We start from the raw sequence: 17,838 nt of genomic DNA on the forward strand, positions 1-17,838 counted from the left end.
ACATCAAGTTGACTATTTAGACTATTTAAATATTTATTTTTTAATTTAAGATTAATTATTTAGATTATTTTAACGTTAAATTTGACATAAAAACATACTTTATTAGTTGAAAATCACTATTTACTGACATACTCGTACTCTTTTTTTAGAACTTTCGTATCATGTACAGGATACAAGTACCGTACCCGTATTCATGAAACTTAGGCTAAAATTGATGTAAATGATACCATCCGCTACCACACAAAGTACTGGAAGAGAAGCTGAATTACAAAAAAAAAAAAAAAAAAAAAAGAAAAGAAAAGATATTTCCACAGGCCCGACATAAAATCCAACATATTTCTCCACAAGAAAGCATCGATTGCAAATTATTTTAAAATTCAAAGAATGTACAGTATATCAGTATATGCATACATTTATCATTTATTCTCAATAACACTTACCATTCCTTTCTTTGTAAAGACGGTAAAAATTAAGCACATATATGAAGCTTTGAATTTTGGAGTGCATTTGAAAACTCATGAAGGATATCTAACAAGTAAAAGATACAACAGCAGACATACATGGCTGAATATTATTCATAACCAAATTCATTACCAGTACCTCTTCTGTGATTGATTAAATGTTATTTAAACATCTTTTCATTGTTTAAGACAACACAAACACATTTTCTTTTGGTGCTGATGATTGATGAAACAGGATTGCACTAACCTCATATGTTAAAGTACCCCCAGAAGATGTTGGTTGTCGAAGTGTAACATTTGAAATCGTGCCATTTGCAGAGAGAACACATATACCTCGTGATCCTTGTTGAGAAAAAGACATAATTTTCATAGTAACATCCTGAGACAGGCCATAGCAACATCAACAAAAAAAAAAAAAAAAGAAAAAAACACTACATGCAAACAATTATAACATAACCACCAAGCATCAGGGTTGCCCAAACAAAATCATAATTTGTTCCACTTATTTTTCTTTCAACAGTCCAGCCAATCCAGTAAGTTATCATCTCTATAATTAATGTTAACGAAAAAAATAATGTGATCAAAGGGAGCATCCAGGTAAAAGACAAGAGCAAGATAATCTTTCTAATTGAAAACTTTCTCTATAAAATTTGTGGCATTCAGGTTTCAAAGAAAATGAATGGCTGTGTTCTGTATATGGCATTCATGCACAAATCAATAAGAGTGAAACGATAAATTAACTAGTAACTGCCCTTCAGTATATAGAATTCAAGGGAGTTGAATAGAATACCTCGCCAGCATTTACAGTAAGTACATGTGGTGTAAAATTGGCACCAACTGAGTATTGGATTCCCTCACCTACAAAATGGCATATATGGTAAGATGACAGAGTCTGTAGAGAAACTTGTTATCTAATCTAATTCAAATAATAATAATCCTAATTTTGCTTGTATTATTAACTTTGCTTCACTAATCAAGTAAAAAAAAAAGAACCTAATCTACTATGTGGTACTTAGGGCATTCTAAACGTATGCTTAGCAACAATGTAGTAGATATCATAGCTATACACAAGCTACTATAGATGTACTCATGCTTTCGCTAAAATTTGTTAAATATTCAACTTTTCTATACTTAATGGCACTATGTACCTCCTTAAGAATGTACAAAGACAAAGAAGAAAACCTCATAAACATAATTAATGAACCGAGATTGACTACAAGTTCAGGTACAGCATTGTCACAGTCAATATAGGAATTGCTAACATGGGAGACAAAGAAGGCACAAAACCGCAGGTAGAAAGGGAAGAGAATAAGGGTCTATTTTGCTTCTTTCACTATTTTTATTTTCTATATTTTTCAGTTTTAGAATTTCATGAAGTAAACAAAGAAAATAGTGAAACCAAGAAAACCTTGTTCCCCAATTTCATCTTCTATTCTTACTATTTTCTTCACCAAAAGTGATTTGAAATATCGGATATGACGGCGCCATAACGGTATGGCGTGGCGGAATTTGGCCTCACCGCCATACAGAGGCTTTTCACGACAGGTGAAAAGGCGGCCGCAATTGCGGTGGCGCCAAGGCGGAACGCCATGAAAATGGCGTTAATGGCAGGTTTTTTCGGACTTTTAAAAAAATGTGAGGGCAGTTGGGTAAATTAGGAAACCCTAAGTGATACATGTAACGCTAATCAGCCTCTGTTATTCAAAAACTTCTCTTCCTCTCTTATTCACGTAAAAAACGTCTCTCCATCTCTGTTCTCTCTTCTCTGTGCTTCCCGTTGCCGCCGATCTTCGCCACTGCCCGTCGCCGTTCACCGCCACCACGTCGTTGCCGCTGGTTGTCACCGCCCGTCGCCCCTGGTTGTCGCCGCCGCTCATCACCACAGTTCCCTCTTTTTCTGGTTCGTAGTTACATACATTCTTTTTTTTTCCGTTCAGTTCACTGTCTCCTTCTCTTCCCTCATAAACCTCTCTTTCTCCAATTTTTTTTCCATTCAGTTCAGTTCACTATGTCAACTTCCAGACCAGCCCTTGATTCTAATGATACTGAATCAGATGATGATGAGGGGGCAGAGGGACACGATAATAATCGTGTTAATTTGGATGAAGTTGATGAGAGCTAGAATTTAGATGGTTTATTTCATCATTTGTTAGTTTAAAGACATGATGAGACAATGACTTTGGTCTTTCTTTTAAGTTTTTAGTTTTTATGTTCTATGTCTTATGTTTATTTGCTAAATTTGCTATTATATTTGCTGCATTAATTGGATGTCTTATAACTAGAAAAATGATTATATAGATTATATTTTATAGTTTATTATATTTGCAATTTTTCTGCATGTTTTTGTACATATATATGCATTTTTTTAGGTAATCCACCATTTCTCGCAACGCCATCCACCATTATTTTATGGTGGATTTTTGGCTCACAGCCATGAGCCGCCATCCGCAATAAAAAACTATGCACCAAACATAGGAATTGTAAATAGAAATCATTGAGACCCTAATGGATTAAGAAATTATTTCTTCCCCTTCATTTTGATATTTAAGATCCTCCAAAATTGAAGATACCTTAAATCCTAGCTCTAATTTATAAAGCCTCCCCAACCTATAGGTAATAGTTATGCAAGAAGCCTCACCCTCTCCTCCATCCAAACATGCCTTGTGTTCTTCCATGCACTTAACAAGATATTTCACTACATTAAATTGATATACAAATAAAACATTATCATTCTAAAGCCACTTTTAACATCCTGCAAGTATACACTCAATTGATTGAAAACTTTCCTGACTAAAATTCCAATAATGCAACCCATTTTTTTTTACTCATGCCAATTCAATTGACTAGAAGCATACTAAGTCACATAGGTTATGTACTATACTCAATCAGTTGAACATGCAGTAGTTTATTTAGGTCTAATTGTTTGCATGGCTAGGTTATGACATGTTTTTTCGTCCATGATAAAGGAAAATAAAGAGTACCATATGCTATCTGAAACAACAACAAAAAAATTTTCACTTTTCAACCACAAAAACAAAATATCCTCATCCATCTCACCACTTATATTTGTAGTTTCTAGATCTGAAAAGGAATCTAAGGGTCCACTCCTATCCCCCACCCTACCACCCAAGATAAACTCTATTATTACTGAAAATCAATTCCAAGAAACAAACTAGCAACTATTAACTACTAAAAACACAGATCACAAAAGGTAACTCCCAAACTCCAAACGATTACCTCCAAACTAATTAGATCTCAAAGGGTTGAAAACAAATTATGATATTCCTCAAAAAATGAGGTAAATGACAAGAGCCACTTCAGGTAAGAAAAATGCACTCATTTATTACTTTCATATACTCAATTCTCAACCACTACAAATGTAACAGTATAAAAGCCAAACTAAAAATTAAAGAACACAATAAGTAACCAATCTTAAGACATAAAAGATCCTTTAAACTCAAAGGTCAAAATTCAAAACAAGATCAAACTAAGTAAGAGCTATATATAATTTTACCTGGTCCTGGTCCTGGACTTTCAAAGTCAAACTTATATGATGACTTCTTGATGGACTCAACAGGCTTCCCTCTACCCCTTTTCCAGGCTGAGAACTCTCCCGTCAACGGAATTGATGCCGATATCGGCATCGGCGACAGCGCCCCTGCTGCTGCCACCGCCGTTGGCTTCCCATCCGGTCCATACTTCCTAGGCCTTCCTCTCTTCTTCTTCCCATCGGTCCCCGTTGCTGGCACCGGCGTGGAGGCACCGGAAAAATCTAAGGTCTCAACTCTGGGCGCCACGTGGAAGCTCTCTGGGGCACTAGCATCACCTACCACTGCATGCCCAGCACCAAAATTCTCTTTTTCTTCCATTTTTATGCTAATCAAAGGAAAACTAAGACACCCCAAAAGCTTAAAAACTTGCTTAAACCCTCAACATTGAAGATTCAAGCGTTTTCAAGCTCAAAACATATAAAAAATCAGGAAAAATAATTGTTCTTTAAGGGAAAGAAATGTCAAACTTCGGTAACAGTAATAGATTCGAATGCGAGGAAAAATTTACAATCTGAAGGGAAACTTCAGAAACGTAATCTTTTGTTGAAAAGGTGATGACCCAGAAGAGAAATTGGAGGCGCTTGAGCTTGGGGTTCCGAGAAAATCGCGATGATGTGAGCTCAAATCCTCACCATTGCAGAGAAAATCGAAAGCTTCGAGATTAACAGAATTTTATGAAAAAAAATTGTACAATTACAGAGAAAAATACAGACTCTGGCGCACAAATTCTCCAGAGTTGATACACGAATTTTAGGGTTTTGCAGGAAAAGGTGGAGTAAATAAATAAAGTAGAAAGGGGAAAAATTGGAAAAATTAAATAAATGTTTAAAATAAAGTAATTAAATATTGTAAATTTAATTATTAATTAATATTTTAATTGTTAAATTCAAAGTATAGATTTTGGTTAAGAAATTGTTTCACGTCCGTCTTGGAAATTTAATAAAGTTGATTTAATAAATGGCTGTGAATGCGGATGCTTAATTTGAATAGCATTAAAAAAATATGTAATATTTTTGAAAAGGAAAGAAAATGCCTTTTTTATATAAAACTAGCATTTATTTAATTAAAGGTATTTCTTTAAAGAAAAATTTCAAAGCTGTAAAGCTAGGGTTGGAGCCACTGCATTACCTCAACTACTGACAATTTCTTTGTCTTTTCAGTTTCAAAAGTTGACCAAGCAACTCAAATGGATGAATTTATACACAAATAATAATGTAGTAATTTGGAATACCCTCTTTGGTTTTGTGATTCTAATGTATTTGCCACTGTAAGCGCTGAAGCGCATGCTCTCTCCTCTCTTTTGCTTTTTTAATTTCCTCCCTCATTCTCTTGATACATGTTCTATCCTTTTTCACTTTATCTTCCTCATTCACAGCTTCTGTTGACCAAAAGCTCCAAACCTACTTTTTCCAATTTATAAGAATAATAATTAATAATTAATAATCAATATAATTAAAAATGGGCGCAATTCATGCTTACCAGAAAATTTGTTGAGACTCGGTAAGCCATGATGCCTGCCCCTATATTTAGGTGCTCTATTCTCCCTTTATGTAAAGTAACTGATATTATGGTAAAAATCAGCTACTTGCTCCAAATTTTGTATTATTTGGTGAGCTGAATTGTACACATCATATATACAATCTTGATTTGGAAAAGAAAATTATAAACAAAGACATGGTCAAAGCTCGAAACAGTGTCCCGCATGTTCTTGCTTTCATAATCCATTTAAGAATGCAAAATCCAAACACTATTTTCCATATATTATCAGAAGACGATGATTAAAAAAAATTCAGATGAGACTGCATAATCTCATATTAGTTGGTTTCACAACCTAGTTCTACGTCCACATCTTGTATACACACAATCAGGAAGCCAATTACAATTGACTCATGATTAATGATTTTAGAATAGATGATGAAACAAGACAACCAAAGAATCATTGTACAACAAAACCAAGACGTCTTTCTTCAAAGGAATATTCAATGTCACGGACCAATTCACCACCTCCAAAAGCAGGAGCTGGAGTCATGACCATCTTCATTGGAACTGAAACAGTGGAAGGTGTAGAAGGGACGGGAATTGGCATTGCCTTTGGTGTTCTATTCTCATCATCCACCACAATAGCAGCTGTCTTTGAGGGAGTAGAGAATGGCATATTGTTAAGTGAAATTGTTTTCTGCAACTTCTCACTCTGTATATTCAATTCATCCTTGGCATTTGCCATATTCGTATTTGATGATACTTTCGAAGTGATAGGCGAAAAAGGCAGTCGAGCAAGAGGTGGTGGTTCTATGTCATGAGTGCTCCCGGCACCAAATGAATACTTTTTTACAGGAACACCAGCAATATCTAGTCCTCTTCTAGCTACATAAACATGGGGAGAACAAAGAATATTAAAATAATAGTTCTAAATGCATATGTTTGTTCAACTTATGGAAGACAAAAACACCAACATGAAAGTTACATGTGTTGACTTGTCTTCTATGTTAATTAAAATAATGCACAAACCATTATTTGGTTCCACAAACAGTCTTAACTCTTACCAGGATAAAGGAAAACAGTAGAATTTAAAGAAATACCTGATGATAAACATGAAACACCATCATCCAAGTAATTCTGCTCAACTTGGCGTGCTTTATCAGTCTTTCTTGCAACACGAGAATTAGCTTTTGAATCAGGTTTTGGAGTTTGAATCATTGCTCCTCCGAGGGAAACTCTTCGACTAGCTGCCCCACCAGTTGACATCCTAGGTCCCTTCTTTACACTCTGGGGCTTCGAAGGGCTCGGTTTTGACCCATATAGTGCCTCCTGTTCCGCTATCATTTGTCCCTGAAGTTTCTTCAGATCCTGAAATAGAAAAATAAATTTAGATGTTTTGAAGAAATAACAAAGTATATATTTATTGTATATGGTTTTGAGTAAGATGCCCATACCCGCTGCTTGCGGCGTTCTTGCTCTTTCTTTTCCCGTAATATGTTGTACTCTTCCAGCATGGAGAGCAGGTGAATCTAGAAAGCAACACAAAAGCAGGAATCATTTTGCAGCAAATTTATTTGAGCAACCAAACCAAATATTCTTATAAAAAAATGGTAATGATAAAGTAGAAAGAGAACTTACACCATCATAGGTGAACTGAATGCCTTTTTCCTTTTCCCATGCTAAAGTTTTTGAAGTCAATGCATCTACCATTGCTATTTGCAAGAAAGAGAAGTTAGATTTTAGAACAGGCACAATAATCTTTTACGCAGGAAGCAGATGAGAATGTTTAGCAGAGAAATGTTGAATGATGAATGTGGTGGAATAAGAAAGGAAAAACAATATCATTAGACCCATAATTTAAACCAGTACTGTTAATTTTGGTATGCAGAATATTGATATCGGCTCATTTTGGCAGTGGCACCTCTCCGTACAAAAATTATGTCAAATTCACACAGAATTACGTAATGTAGTCCACTGAATCTATTTCAAGTGCAGGTTCCTTTTTCCAATTTTAAGCTTGTTGCTTTATATCGCTTAGTGATAATATAGTTACAAATCACCACAAATAAAGATACCATAAAGATCTATAAAATACCTGGGATTTTATTAACCAAGGCACGTGCTTTCTCAGCTCGCTTGAGTGTAAGATGAGCACCTCTCCCAGCATTGTATCGATTGTCATCCTGGAATATTAACAAAATGTCGTAAGCATGAACTGAAAAAAAAGTTGAAATGGAATAGTGGCAGGATGATGCAGGCAACTAACCCTGTTGTATTCCTCAAGCCAAGACTCCTCATCACAGGCTCCCAACCATTTCTCAACCTTTTCAAGTATTTCTTTTCGGCTTAAAGCTTCCTCTTTAACTTGAGCAATCTGAACCTCAATTTGTTCAAGCACACAAGCAGGGTCCACAGTTCCTGCAAAGAGACAGGCTTTATAAGTTTCCAAAGGAAATAGTATTTACATTTGTGTCCAGAAATTCCTTAGGATAAAGTAGTACTTACCGGACTCTATAGCTTCAACAGCATATTCAACAGCACTATCTATTTCTGGAACCAGATGAGTCTTTCGACATATCTCCTCTAGTTCTGTTCTCTTCTTCAAAACAAGCTCTTTCATTTTGCTTGATTTTAACTCTTCTAATCTTGATACTTCTGCTTCAACCTGCATGAAAATTATTACTTCGCCATGAACTCAACACATAGCCAAAACATGTAGCTTTACAAATATTTTAGTCAAGTAACTTATAACTCACACATTTGATGAAGTCCACAGACAAGGTGTTAGCTTCAGTTATTTCATGTTCTGAAGCAGCTATGTTACATGTAACATTCTGAAACATCTGTTGCTCTTCAATAGGTGTATCCATCAAGTTCCAGAGCTCCAACATTGATGTTGCAAGATCTTGGAGCTGTCAAATCAAAGCAACTTTGACTATCAACCAGAAAGGAAAGAACACAAAATTCAATTGACAAAGTGACAGAATAAGTCTTTACCTTCTGCATTCTCTGCAATTTTACTTCGCGTAGTTCTTGTATAGCAACAGCCAATCGTTGGATGGTATCATTACTTACACTGTTAGATCCTTCTGATTCGCCTAAGCTGGGATGGATTTCATTGATTGTCTGCTTAAAGTCTAGACCAAGCACTGAGCATAGAGAGTTCAACGTATACAGGTGCTCCTGGACCTTTTTGAGGCGACTACTCTGCATTCAAAAGAAGATACAAGCATCATTAGCTTTATAGTAATACAGTATCTAGAGAAGATGCTGTAAGTTGATCAAACGGTAAAATATGAACTAAAGCAAACATTACCTTTTCAATCTGAAGTGCCTGCAGCTGTTTGTGCAGATCTTCAAGTTTTCTCAAGGACAAATCAGTTTCATCTACAACAGCTGGAATATATTCTCTTGGTCCATAAATCTCCATTGAGATAACTTGAATTTGCTCGTGAACTTCTATAAATTGATTTCTACGCTCAGACTTCCTTTTACGCATCTCCTCCAACTGTGGCAGAATTCTTGCATGCTCTTCCTTTAAACTTCCAGCATTTTGATCAGACTAGAAAACAACAGAGATAAAAATCATATTATTAGTCTTAACCAATATATCACTATATCAGATAAGAGAGGATGCAAATTTCTTTTAAATGCTAATTTACCACTTTCAATTACGGTCAGATAAATCATGTCATTATGCACAGTTTCACTCAGAATCTCTTTGGCAAAGCCATCAGTCAAAACACAGCGATGCACTAAAACGACAATAAGAAAATTAGCAATTCATAAAACATCTCTAACCTGCCTAGTATGGACTGGTCGCTCCCCCATTGCTGAACAAATGGCCGCAAGTTCCGCCTCGCAATCAGCAATTGCCTGCCTTAATTGAGCTCTATTACGATTGGCATGATCAACCTTCCTTCTATATACTTCTAGGCACTCTTGTTCAAGCTCAAAAAGCATTCTATCTCTCTCAGTCTCATTCTCCCCGACTTCATCCCATATTATCTGGTAATTAAATAAGGAAACCCATGAGATTTTCTTCAAAGTCTCTCTGTATATTCTTCAATTCATCTGCTGGTTGGGGAGGATACCCCAGAAAAGATAACTGCAGAAAGCATGAATGAATGTTTTTACCTGAAGTTCATACAAGAGGGACCCACAAGTTGTTTCAGCTTGCAAAAGGGGATCACTTTGAGGTTGAGACATTTTGGAACACTTCTACCTGCCAAAACACACTCTCATAAGTCATAAATACTTGCAAAAGTTTAAGACACAAATCCGCGTTGTAAATTTGACTGCGAATTAATGGGTCACATTGACAGATATGGAAATCAAGTAAATACTTGCAGCAACAGGAAAGCAATTTCTAATTTTTACAAATAAATAACAGTTTTTTTCTCAAAGGAAAAGAAATGCTTTCAACTAACCGATCCTAACTGTAGAAAGGAAATTAGTATCAATTTTGACTGAGGTCCAAATGCAATAACTGTAGTCGCTAAGAGGTAGCCATCATTCCCGTACAAAAACAAGTAATTCGGAACCCTAAACCCACACCGATTAATACAATGATGGTTCCGAGGGAGCAAAACAGCTCAACACTAAGGAAGAAAAAAAAAATACTCCACTACCAACACTGCAGCAAAAATGGCAGATCCCTAGAACTTAAATTTCTGAATCCCACCGTATCAAATGTAGAAACGAACACCAGTAAATAAATCAAAAACAGATAATTGAATCCCGAAACTTTAATTTCAAACTTATTTTAAGAATAGAAAGGAAGAGGGGAAAAAACGCGACCGGGTTTGTTCTATTAATCTGATTCAGAGAAACGCTAATATCGATCTGAGCTGGAGAGAAACATGAAACTAGCTACATTTTTCAAAACCAAAATCGAACGTGTCCGAATTTTTTTTATTTTTACTTTATTTTAACATCTGAGGCATTTCGATCTCGCAGTGTTAGGGGTTTTTTTTTTTTTTTGGCTACTTCCACTTCCCCCTACCCTCCGAAACAGAACAGAATCTCAAATGTGAAATAAGTGAAAATCAGTGAATGGAGTGAGTGGAAACTAACCTGAACAACAACAAGAAGAACACAAGTCAAAAATGATTTGACTGAATTTTTTCGTGATTCGATTTTTCTTTTGTCCAAGAGGAAGAGGGAAAACGATTGGATATTTTGAGAGAGAGAGAGAGAGAGAGAGAGAGAGAGAGTCTAGAGTCTTTTGTTGAAGTAAGGGTTTTTGATTTGAAGTTTGAATTTGATGAGAGCAGGAAGGGGGGAGGGAAAGTAGCCGTTATGATTTGGAGGGGACCGTTGACGAGCGCTTTTGGATCCATTTTGATTTCCATTTATTTATTGCTCTCTGTCTGTTATGTTACCTGCTTTGTCCAAAGTCCAAACAATTCCAAAGTAGAAAGATTAGTTAATTTTTTTATTATTTTATTAATATTTAAAATGTGAGTCCTAATTTTTTTAATCTCTCTTTCATTCCATAAAAGAAAGATATGTAAACTTACATCTTTATAGTAAAGTATCGTTTTTGTTCCTAACGTTTGAGGTAAGTCGTATTTGTATCTCTAACGTTTAAATCGTCTTATTTGTATCCCTAACGTTTGTAAAAGTGATTCAATGTTTTTCTGCCGTCAATTATACATCATGAGCTTTAGTTTGAGTTTTGAAAATCTCTTTTTGAAGTTAGAATACAAATGTCTGAGACAGAACCAATGATCTACTCCAAAAAATAGCTCATTAAAAGTTGAAATTAATTCCTACAACATTTACATAATTCACTTTTCTAGGGACATAATTGAACCTAAACACAAATAGTGGGTACAATATTGAAATCAAACACATTCAAGTGAGACCAAATTTAGAATGAATACATCAAAGTAAGAATAATTGAAAAATATAATCTGATTTATTAGTATAATTGACGGCAGGATAACATTAACTCACTTTTATAAACGTTAGGGATACAAATAGGACGATTTAAATGTTAGGAACACAAATAGGACTTACCCCAAACGTTAGGGATAAAAACGATGCTTTACTCTATTTTTTAAAAAGTGTTACTTAACAATAAAAAAGTGTTATTTTAATTTTAGCAACACTTTTTGAAAACCCCCCTACTATGTTTTTTTTTTTTTTTTTTTGGTGAAGGATGAGGGTCAAAAACCCCAAAACAAGAAAACAAAACCAAACAGCAACAAAACTAAGTACCCCTCATTCTGAGGGTGCCAAAGCTATCTAGAATTAAAGTATATCTAATCTCAGGGGGAGGGTGGTCGAACACTTGCATTCCATACGGGAGCTCTTGCCCTTTTTTCGCTAGTAGATCTACGACATGGTTAGCTTCACGCAAGGTGTGCACCCATTTGACAATCTGGATTCGGCTGGAAAGGGTATTTATGTCATTGACTAGGGATCTACAGCGGTGGAGAATGCTGCACCCATCATTAATCAAGTTGATAGTCGCTAGCGAGTCAAATTCAACCATCAGCTTCTACACTTCACTTTCAATAGTGATTTGGAGCCCCCTAATTATGCCCCACAATTTGACATGCCTGATGGAGCATCTCCCCAAATCGGAGGTGAAAGCTTTACAGAAACAACCCATGTGATCACACAGGATTCTCCCACACGCACCATTATTGCTACTACCGAAGAAGGAGCCATCCACATTGAGTTTCATGAAGTTTTCATGAAGGAGAAACTATTTAATCAATTTACTTGAATCAGAGCTATTATTTTTTTAAACCAACTTGTTTGACGCCAATTTCATGAGCTCACGAGCCTGAGCTTTGATGGAAGCTATTGCCGTGGAGGGATGAGTGAAAGTGCCTTCAAACACTAGTTTATTTCTGCAATACCAGAGGAAAGCAATAGTCAACCCAAAAATCAGAGACCAATCATCTGCATAAGTTAGATTCGTGATGATCTAATACCTGATGTTTAGGCTAGTGAAGTCCATGTAATTGATAGGAGGAGCAATAAGTTTCCAAATCAGTCTTGCATAGTGGCAATCCCGTAAACATGCAACACATTTTTCTCATGCCACCCACACCTGACACACTTCGCATCCGTAGTAAGACGTCTTCTCATCCTCTCAGCATTTATTAGAATCGCCTCATTTGCCACAAGCCAAATGAAGGTCCAAATCCTCTAGTCCCTTCCAATTCCACATGAGCTTAAACAGTCGGTCAGGAGGAGAGTAGCTCTCTTCTAGTGCTAGGTAAGCTATCTTGAGAGTAAAGGTTCCGTCTGTCAAAGGATTCCAAGCGATCTGACTCAAGCCTTTCCACGGGAAGGGAGGGGCCATTGCCAGGATTTCTTTTTCACAATCTTCTCTGGTAGCCATTTGTTCAGCTTTCCATCATCCCAGCCACCTAAAACCAAGAGGGAATTATTTAGAGAGGACTCATAATTAAGAGTATTCGCTACCTGAGTTGAGAAAGGTCTTAGTGGTCTAAACTATGGAACCCAATTGTTGTCCCAAAAATTTATGTGATTGCCATTGCCAATGCACCAAATAGAGTTCTTTTCAACATCCTTCCAAGTTTCACATATTCTCTTCCACAAATTGGAGTAATTACTTCTCCGTCTAATGGTAGGGGATGTCATTGCCGCACTTGTACTTCGATCTAAGTACTCTAACCCAGAGATAGTCTTTCTTTTCCACAAGACCCCACCCAATCTTCATCATGTAGGAATGGTTTAGCTCCTTTGCATGATGGATTCCCAGACCTCCTGACACTTTTGGGTCTTTGACTCCTCTCCAATTTAGGAGGTAGATCTTCTTTGAACTATCTGTGTCTCCTCAAAGAAAGTTTCTACATTTACGATCAACCGTTTCACAGGTAGAGTTAGGTAAAAGAGCAGTCTGTATAGTATAGCTAGGAATAGAAGAAATGACAGATTTCACCAGAGTAGATCTCCTTGCCAGGGACAGAGAAGAGGCTTTTCAGCTGTTCAACCAACCATTCAGCTTGATAATGATATTTTTGTATGCATCTTTGGTCACCCTAGAATGAAGCAAAGGAACCCCCAAATACTTGCCCAGATAAGTTGTTCTTGAGAATTATAGCGCTTCAAAAATATCCTCCCTAACTGTGTTTCCTACATTTTTGGAGAAAAGAATCCTTGCCTTCTCATTGCTAATCTTCTACCCTAAGCTATTGCAGAAGGCTTCTAGGATTTTATTTATCACTTCCGCCTACTCCAAGCTAGCCTCTGCAAAAAGGATCAAATCATTGGCAAAACAGAGGTGAGAAAGATTAGGGTCATCTCTGCTTAGCCGAATAGGTTTCCAATACCCACGGTCTATTGCAGCGTAGATCAGCTGAGAAAGTCTCTCCATACATAGAACAAAGATATAAGGAGATAAAGGGTCCCCTTGACGGATACCTCTTGTGGGAGTAAACTCCTCAAGAGACTCCCCATTCTAGAGTACCCGCATTCTGGCTATCGTAATACAAGTGCATATCAACTCGATGAAGCGAGTGAGGAACCCTATATCAAGCAAGGTATCCTTGATAAAGACCATTTTAAACGGTCATAAGCTTTCTCGAGGTCAAGTTTAATAGTCATCCAGCCCTTGTTACCCTTTTTGTTATGCATAGAATTAATCATCTCCTGTGAAATAATAATATTGTCTGAGCTGTGCCTGATAGGCATGAAGCTGCATTGACCATTGAGTAGGCTTAACAAGCCCCTCCATCACTCTTCTAAGTCTCTTTGCAAGAATCTTAGTGATGAATTTATACGACACATTGCATAGGCTTATTGGCCTCATCTGCTTTAGGTTGACAGTGGATTTGACCTGTGGGTTCTGAAACATCTGATTCACCAATCTGCACGTCTAAACCCACAACCTCCCGGTTACTCTGGTAGAAAATAGCTTGAATGCCATCCCTTTCTAGCGCTTTGCGGGCGCCCATACTAAACACAGAATCGCTGACTTCCATAGGAGATATGATACTGTTGACCGAGTCAATATCAGCAGAACTAAGACTAGGGAAGGCCCTATGAAGAATGAAAGGGATATCAGGTAAGTCATCTGAATATAGTTTAGAATAAAAAGAGGTAGCCATTAACCCTAAACTATTTCTATCATGGACCCAATTCCCTTCACTGTCTTGAAGAGCTTCAATCTTGTTTTCACGCCTTCTGGAAAGCATGGTACCATAAAAGTATCTCATGTTGCAGTCCCTGAACTCTAGCTAGTTACACCTAGACTTCTGGAGCCATAACATTTCTTCATGAGATAAGATTTCCTCGTATTCTTTCCAAAGTCTACTATGAATTCTGATTACAAAATCATTGTTGCTAAGGTCTAGGCTCGATGCTATACCCTAAAGTCTTCTAAGGATTTTCTCCTTTCTCCTTTGAATATTGCCAAATACATTACATTTCCAATTCTTAAGGTAGCGTTTGTTTGCGAGACAGAGACCAAGAGACAGAGACAGATACCAAGAGACAGAGCCAGAAATAAGTATCAGTATTGTGTTTGTTGTAGAAGTGTACAAGACTGATTTATGTCTCAATATCTTGTTTGGTTTAAAATAAAAGTAGAGACTAAAAACTTAAAATTACAAAAATGCCTTTAATTTTAATTAACAACCCTAACCCCCAAATCCAATTTCATTTTTCCCAGCAAGCAACCCTAACCCCCTTTATCCTCTCCTCTACCCTTCTCCTCTCTTTTTCCGGTGAAGGAATCCTCTAGTCTTACTGGTATGCAAAATTGTTACTCAGGTTGTGAATTATTGTTCGAAATTGATTCCCTGGCGATGGCACCAAAAACGGATGCACAGAACCATGGTCTAAATATATCTTCACAACTTCGCATAACTAACCAGCAAGTGCACTAGGTCGTCCAAGTAATACCTTACGTGAGTAAGGGTTGAATCCCACGGAGATTGTTGGTATGAAGCAAGCTATGGTCACCTTGTAAATCTCAGTCAGGCGGATATAAAATAGTAATGGGGTTTTCGAAAATTATATAATAAAAGAAGGATAGAAATAATTATGTAAATCAGTGGTGAGAATTTCAGATAAGCGTATGGAGATGCATTCGTTCCTCTGAACCTCTGCTTTCCTGCTGTCTTCATCCAATCAGTCTTACTTCTTTCTGCCCACTTGGTGTGTGCTTGGGCTGAGCTTGAAGTCTACACGTGGAGAGGTCATTCTTGGAGTTGAACGCCAGCTTTTGTACCAGTTTGGGCATTGAACTCCATTTTGCAACTTGTTTCTGGCGCTGGACACCAGAATTGGGCAGAGAGCTGGCGTTGAATGCCAGTTTGCGTCGTCTAAACTTGGGCAAAGTATGGACTATTATATATTGTTGGAAATCCCTGGATGTCTACTTTCCAACGCAATTGGAAGCGCGCCATTTTAAGTTCTGTAACTCCAGAAAATCCATTTTGAGTGCAGGGAGGTCAGAATCCAACAGCATCAGCAGTCCTTCTTCAACCTCTGAATCTGATTTTTGCTCAAGTCCCTCAATTTCAGCCAGAAAATACCTGAAATCACAGAAAAACACACAAACTCATAGTAAAATCCAGAAATGTGAATTTAACATAAAAACTAATGAAAACATCCCTAAAAGTAACTAGATTCTACTAAAAACATACTAAAAACAATGCCAAAAAGCGTATAAATTATCCGCTCATCACTTACCCACCGCCGGTAGCACCTCCAAGGGTCCGAACGACGACGGCGCATCTCCAATTCTCCATCGGTTCACGTTCGTGGTGCTAGTTGCTCCCCAAGGTTTGTGATTTTGTTGCCGTTTGCGCGCCCGTGTTTTGCATCGCCACCGTCTCGGAGCTGTGTCTCTGGTCTTCGTTCTTTCTCTCTCAACGGACCTGGTATCTTTTGTCAATTCATCTTATTTACTTGTTAATTTTGTGAAGTTCAAAGTTGATAATTTCGTACAACACTTTTGAATCCCTCATTTTCTGATTTGTGAATCCCTCATTTCTGATTTGGCCTCATATGGATGAAAATATGTAAATCCCTCATTTTCTGATTTGATATTTGCCCTGGTTTGCTTAAAATTGCTTATTTGTGCTTCATCAATTGTTGAAAATTTTTGAAGTTCTGATAGCCAAGTTCTAATTTGCCCTCATTTACTTTATATTTCTGATTTCTATGTCATCTTTTTTTTAAGATTTGTGAATTTGTGATTGCTGATTGTTGATTTCATCATTTGTTAATTTTATAATTTTTTTTACCTTATTTGTGATTGTTAATTGCTGATTTGTGAATTTGTGATTGTTAATTTTATAAATTTATTTATGATAATTACTATATAGAAAAACAAAGAAGATGACTTGAAAACTATTTATCATAATTATGTTCTTATTATCACTCTTTTTCATTATCAGAATTAGTGCACACTGGTGTGTTATCTTGAATTGGAAATGTATTCTCTCAAACTGATTTGTCTGATTAACAAGATTAAGTATGATCCGGTGGTGTATTACTATTTGTTGATCGTTGTTTTGACTAGCTATTCAATTTGAAATCTGTAAGAAAATTTGTTTTGATTAGCTATTAAATAATTTATTTGGACTAGTTGATTGAATCTTGTGTTGTGTAACTACTTTTAATCGCTGTTTTAACTAGCTATTCAATCTGAAATCTGTAAAAAAATTTGTTTTGATTAGCTATTAAATAATTTTATTTGGACTAATTGATTGAATCTTGTGTTGTGTTACTATTTCTTGATCGCTGTTTTGATTTTTGCTTACTCTTAAATGTATAGCAGCCTGGTTAACAATTGCTTCTATAAGTAGAAGATCTACAAGTGGTTCCTATGACAGCGGCAATGTAACACACGAACGGTTTTGTTAGTGTGGTTTAAGAGCTCCGTTGCAAGTCTCAAATAGCATTGCCAACCCGGGTAGAAAGTATTATGCCTGTCCTGTAAGACGATGTGGATAGTTTAGATGGGCAGGTCCTAGTATTCAACATTCTGAAGTTGGAGATGATTGCTCTTGTCAACTGAATTCCAATTTAAAGTCGATCGAACGAGTTGAAAATCTGCATACTGATGTTTTGTTTCTGAAATTGTTAGCATTCCTTCAACTTGTTGTTTCTGTAGTCTGTATTGCCTTGGTCATAGTATTGTTGTTTAAGTTGTAGTTTGACCTTTGGATTGAAACAGGCATGCGACAAATTGTGTAATTTTTTTTAAAAAATAAAATGAATACATGTTTCAGTATGTGTATAAACTTATTTTTAGTCAAATTTGCACGTATGATGCATTTTATTATTGAAGAAAGTTGTTTTATGTTGTGATAATATTGCAACCTGTGAGTAATTTAATTTAAGTAATT

General features: G+C 36.5%; 2 protein-coding genes across 2 annotated transcripts in view; both read right to left on the reverse strand.

The window, feature by feature from the left end:
* LOC107617515 (AT-hook motif nuclear-localized protein 6) overlaps positions 1 to 4,814 on the reverse strand; it is a 6,472-nt gene extending 1,658 nt beyond the window's left edge. The window contains exons 1-3 of the mRNA XM_016319286.2: positions 3,976 to 4,814; positions 1,252 to 1,319; positions 709 to 840 (exon numbers count right to left, since the gene is read on the reverse strand). Coding sequence (XP_016174772.1) covers positions 709 to 840; positions 1,252 to 1,319; positions 3,976 to 4,330 — 555 coding nt within the window. The 5' untranslated portion in view covers positions 4,331 to 4,814. The remainder of the gene's footprint in view (positions 1 to 708; positions 841 to 1,251; positions 1,320 to 3,975) is intronic.
* On the reverse strand, positions 5,688 to 10,780 carry LOC107617514 (65-kDa microtubule-associated protein 3). The gene is made up of 13 exons (XM_016319284.2): positions 10,568 to 10,780; positions 9,629 to 9,716; positions 9,293 to 9,499; positions 8,808 to 9,053; positions 8,489 to 8,698; positions 8,248 to 8,403; positions 7,997 to 8,156; positions 7,758 to 7,909; positions 7,587 to 7,674; positions 7,130 to 7,203; positions 6,946 to 7,020; positions 6,592 to 6,859; positions 5,688 to 6,376 (listed from the first exon to the last, which is right to left on the reverse strand). The coding sequence occupies exons 2-13, from the start codon at positions 9,698 to 9,700 to the stop codon at positions 5,949 to 5,951; spliced, it is 2,136 nt and encodes a 711-aa protein (XP_016174770.1). The 5' UTR covers positions 9,701 to 9,716; positions 10,568 to 10,780; the 3' UTR covers positions 5,688 to 5,948.

Source organism: Arachis ipaensis, chromosome B09, assembly GCF_000816755.2.
Source record: "Arachis ipaensis cultivar K30076 chromosome B09, Araip1.1, whole genome shotgun sequence".
In the NCBI taxonomy this organism is placed as follows: domain Eukaryota; kingdom Viridiplantae; phylum Streptophyta; class Magnoliopsida; order Fabales; family Fabaceae; genus Arachis; species Arachis ipaensis.

Coding starts and splice junctions, on each gene's coding strand:
- LOC107617514 (XM_016319284.2), bottom strand. CDS start 9,700: ATGTCTCAACCTCAAAGTGATCCCCTTTTGCAAGCTGAAACAACTTGT. Junction 8,699..8,807: donor AGGCACTTCAGATTGAAAAG/GTAATGTTTGCT, acceptor TTTTGAATGCAG/AGTAGTCGCCTCAAAAAGGT. Junction 8,404..8,488: donor AATTGCAGAGAATGCAGAAG/GTAAAGACTTAT, acceptor TTGATTTGACAG/CTCCAAGATCTTGCAACATC.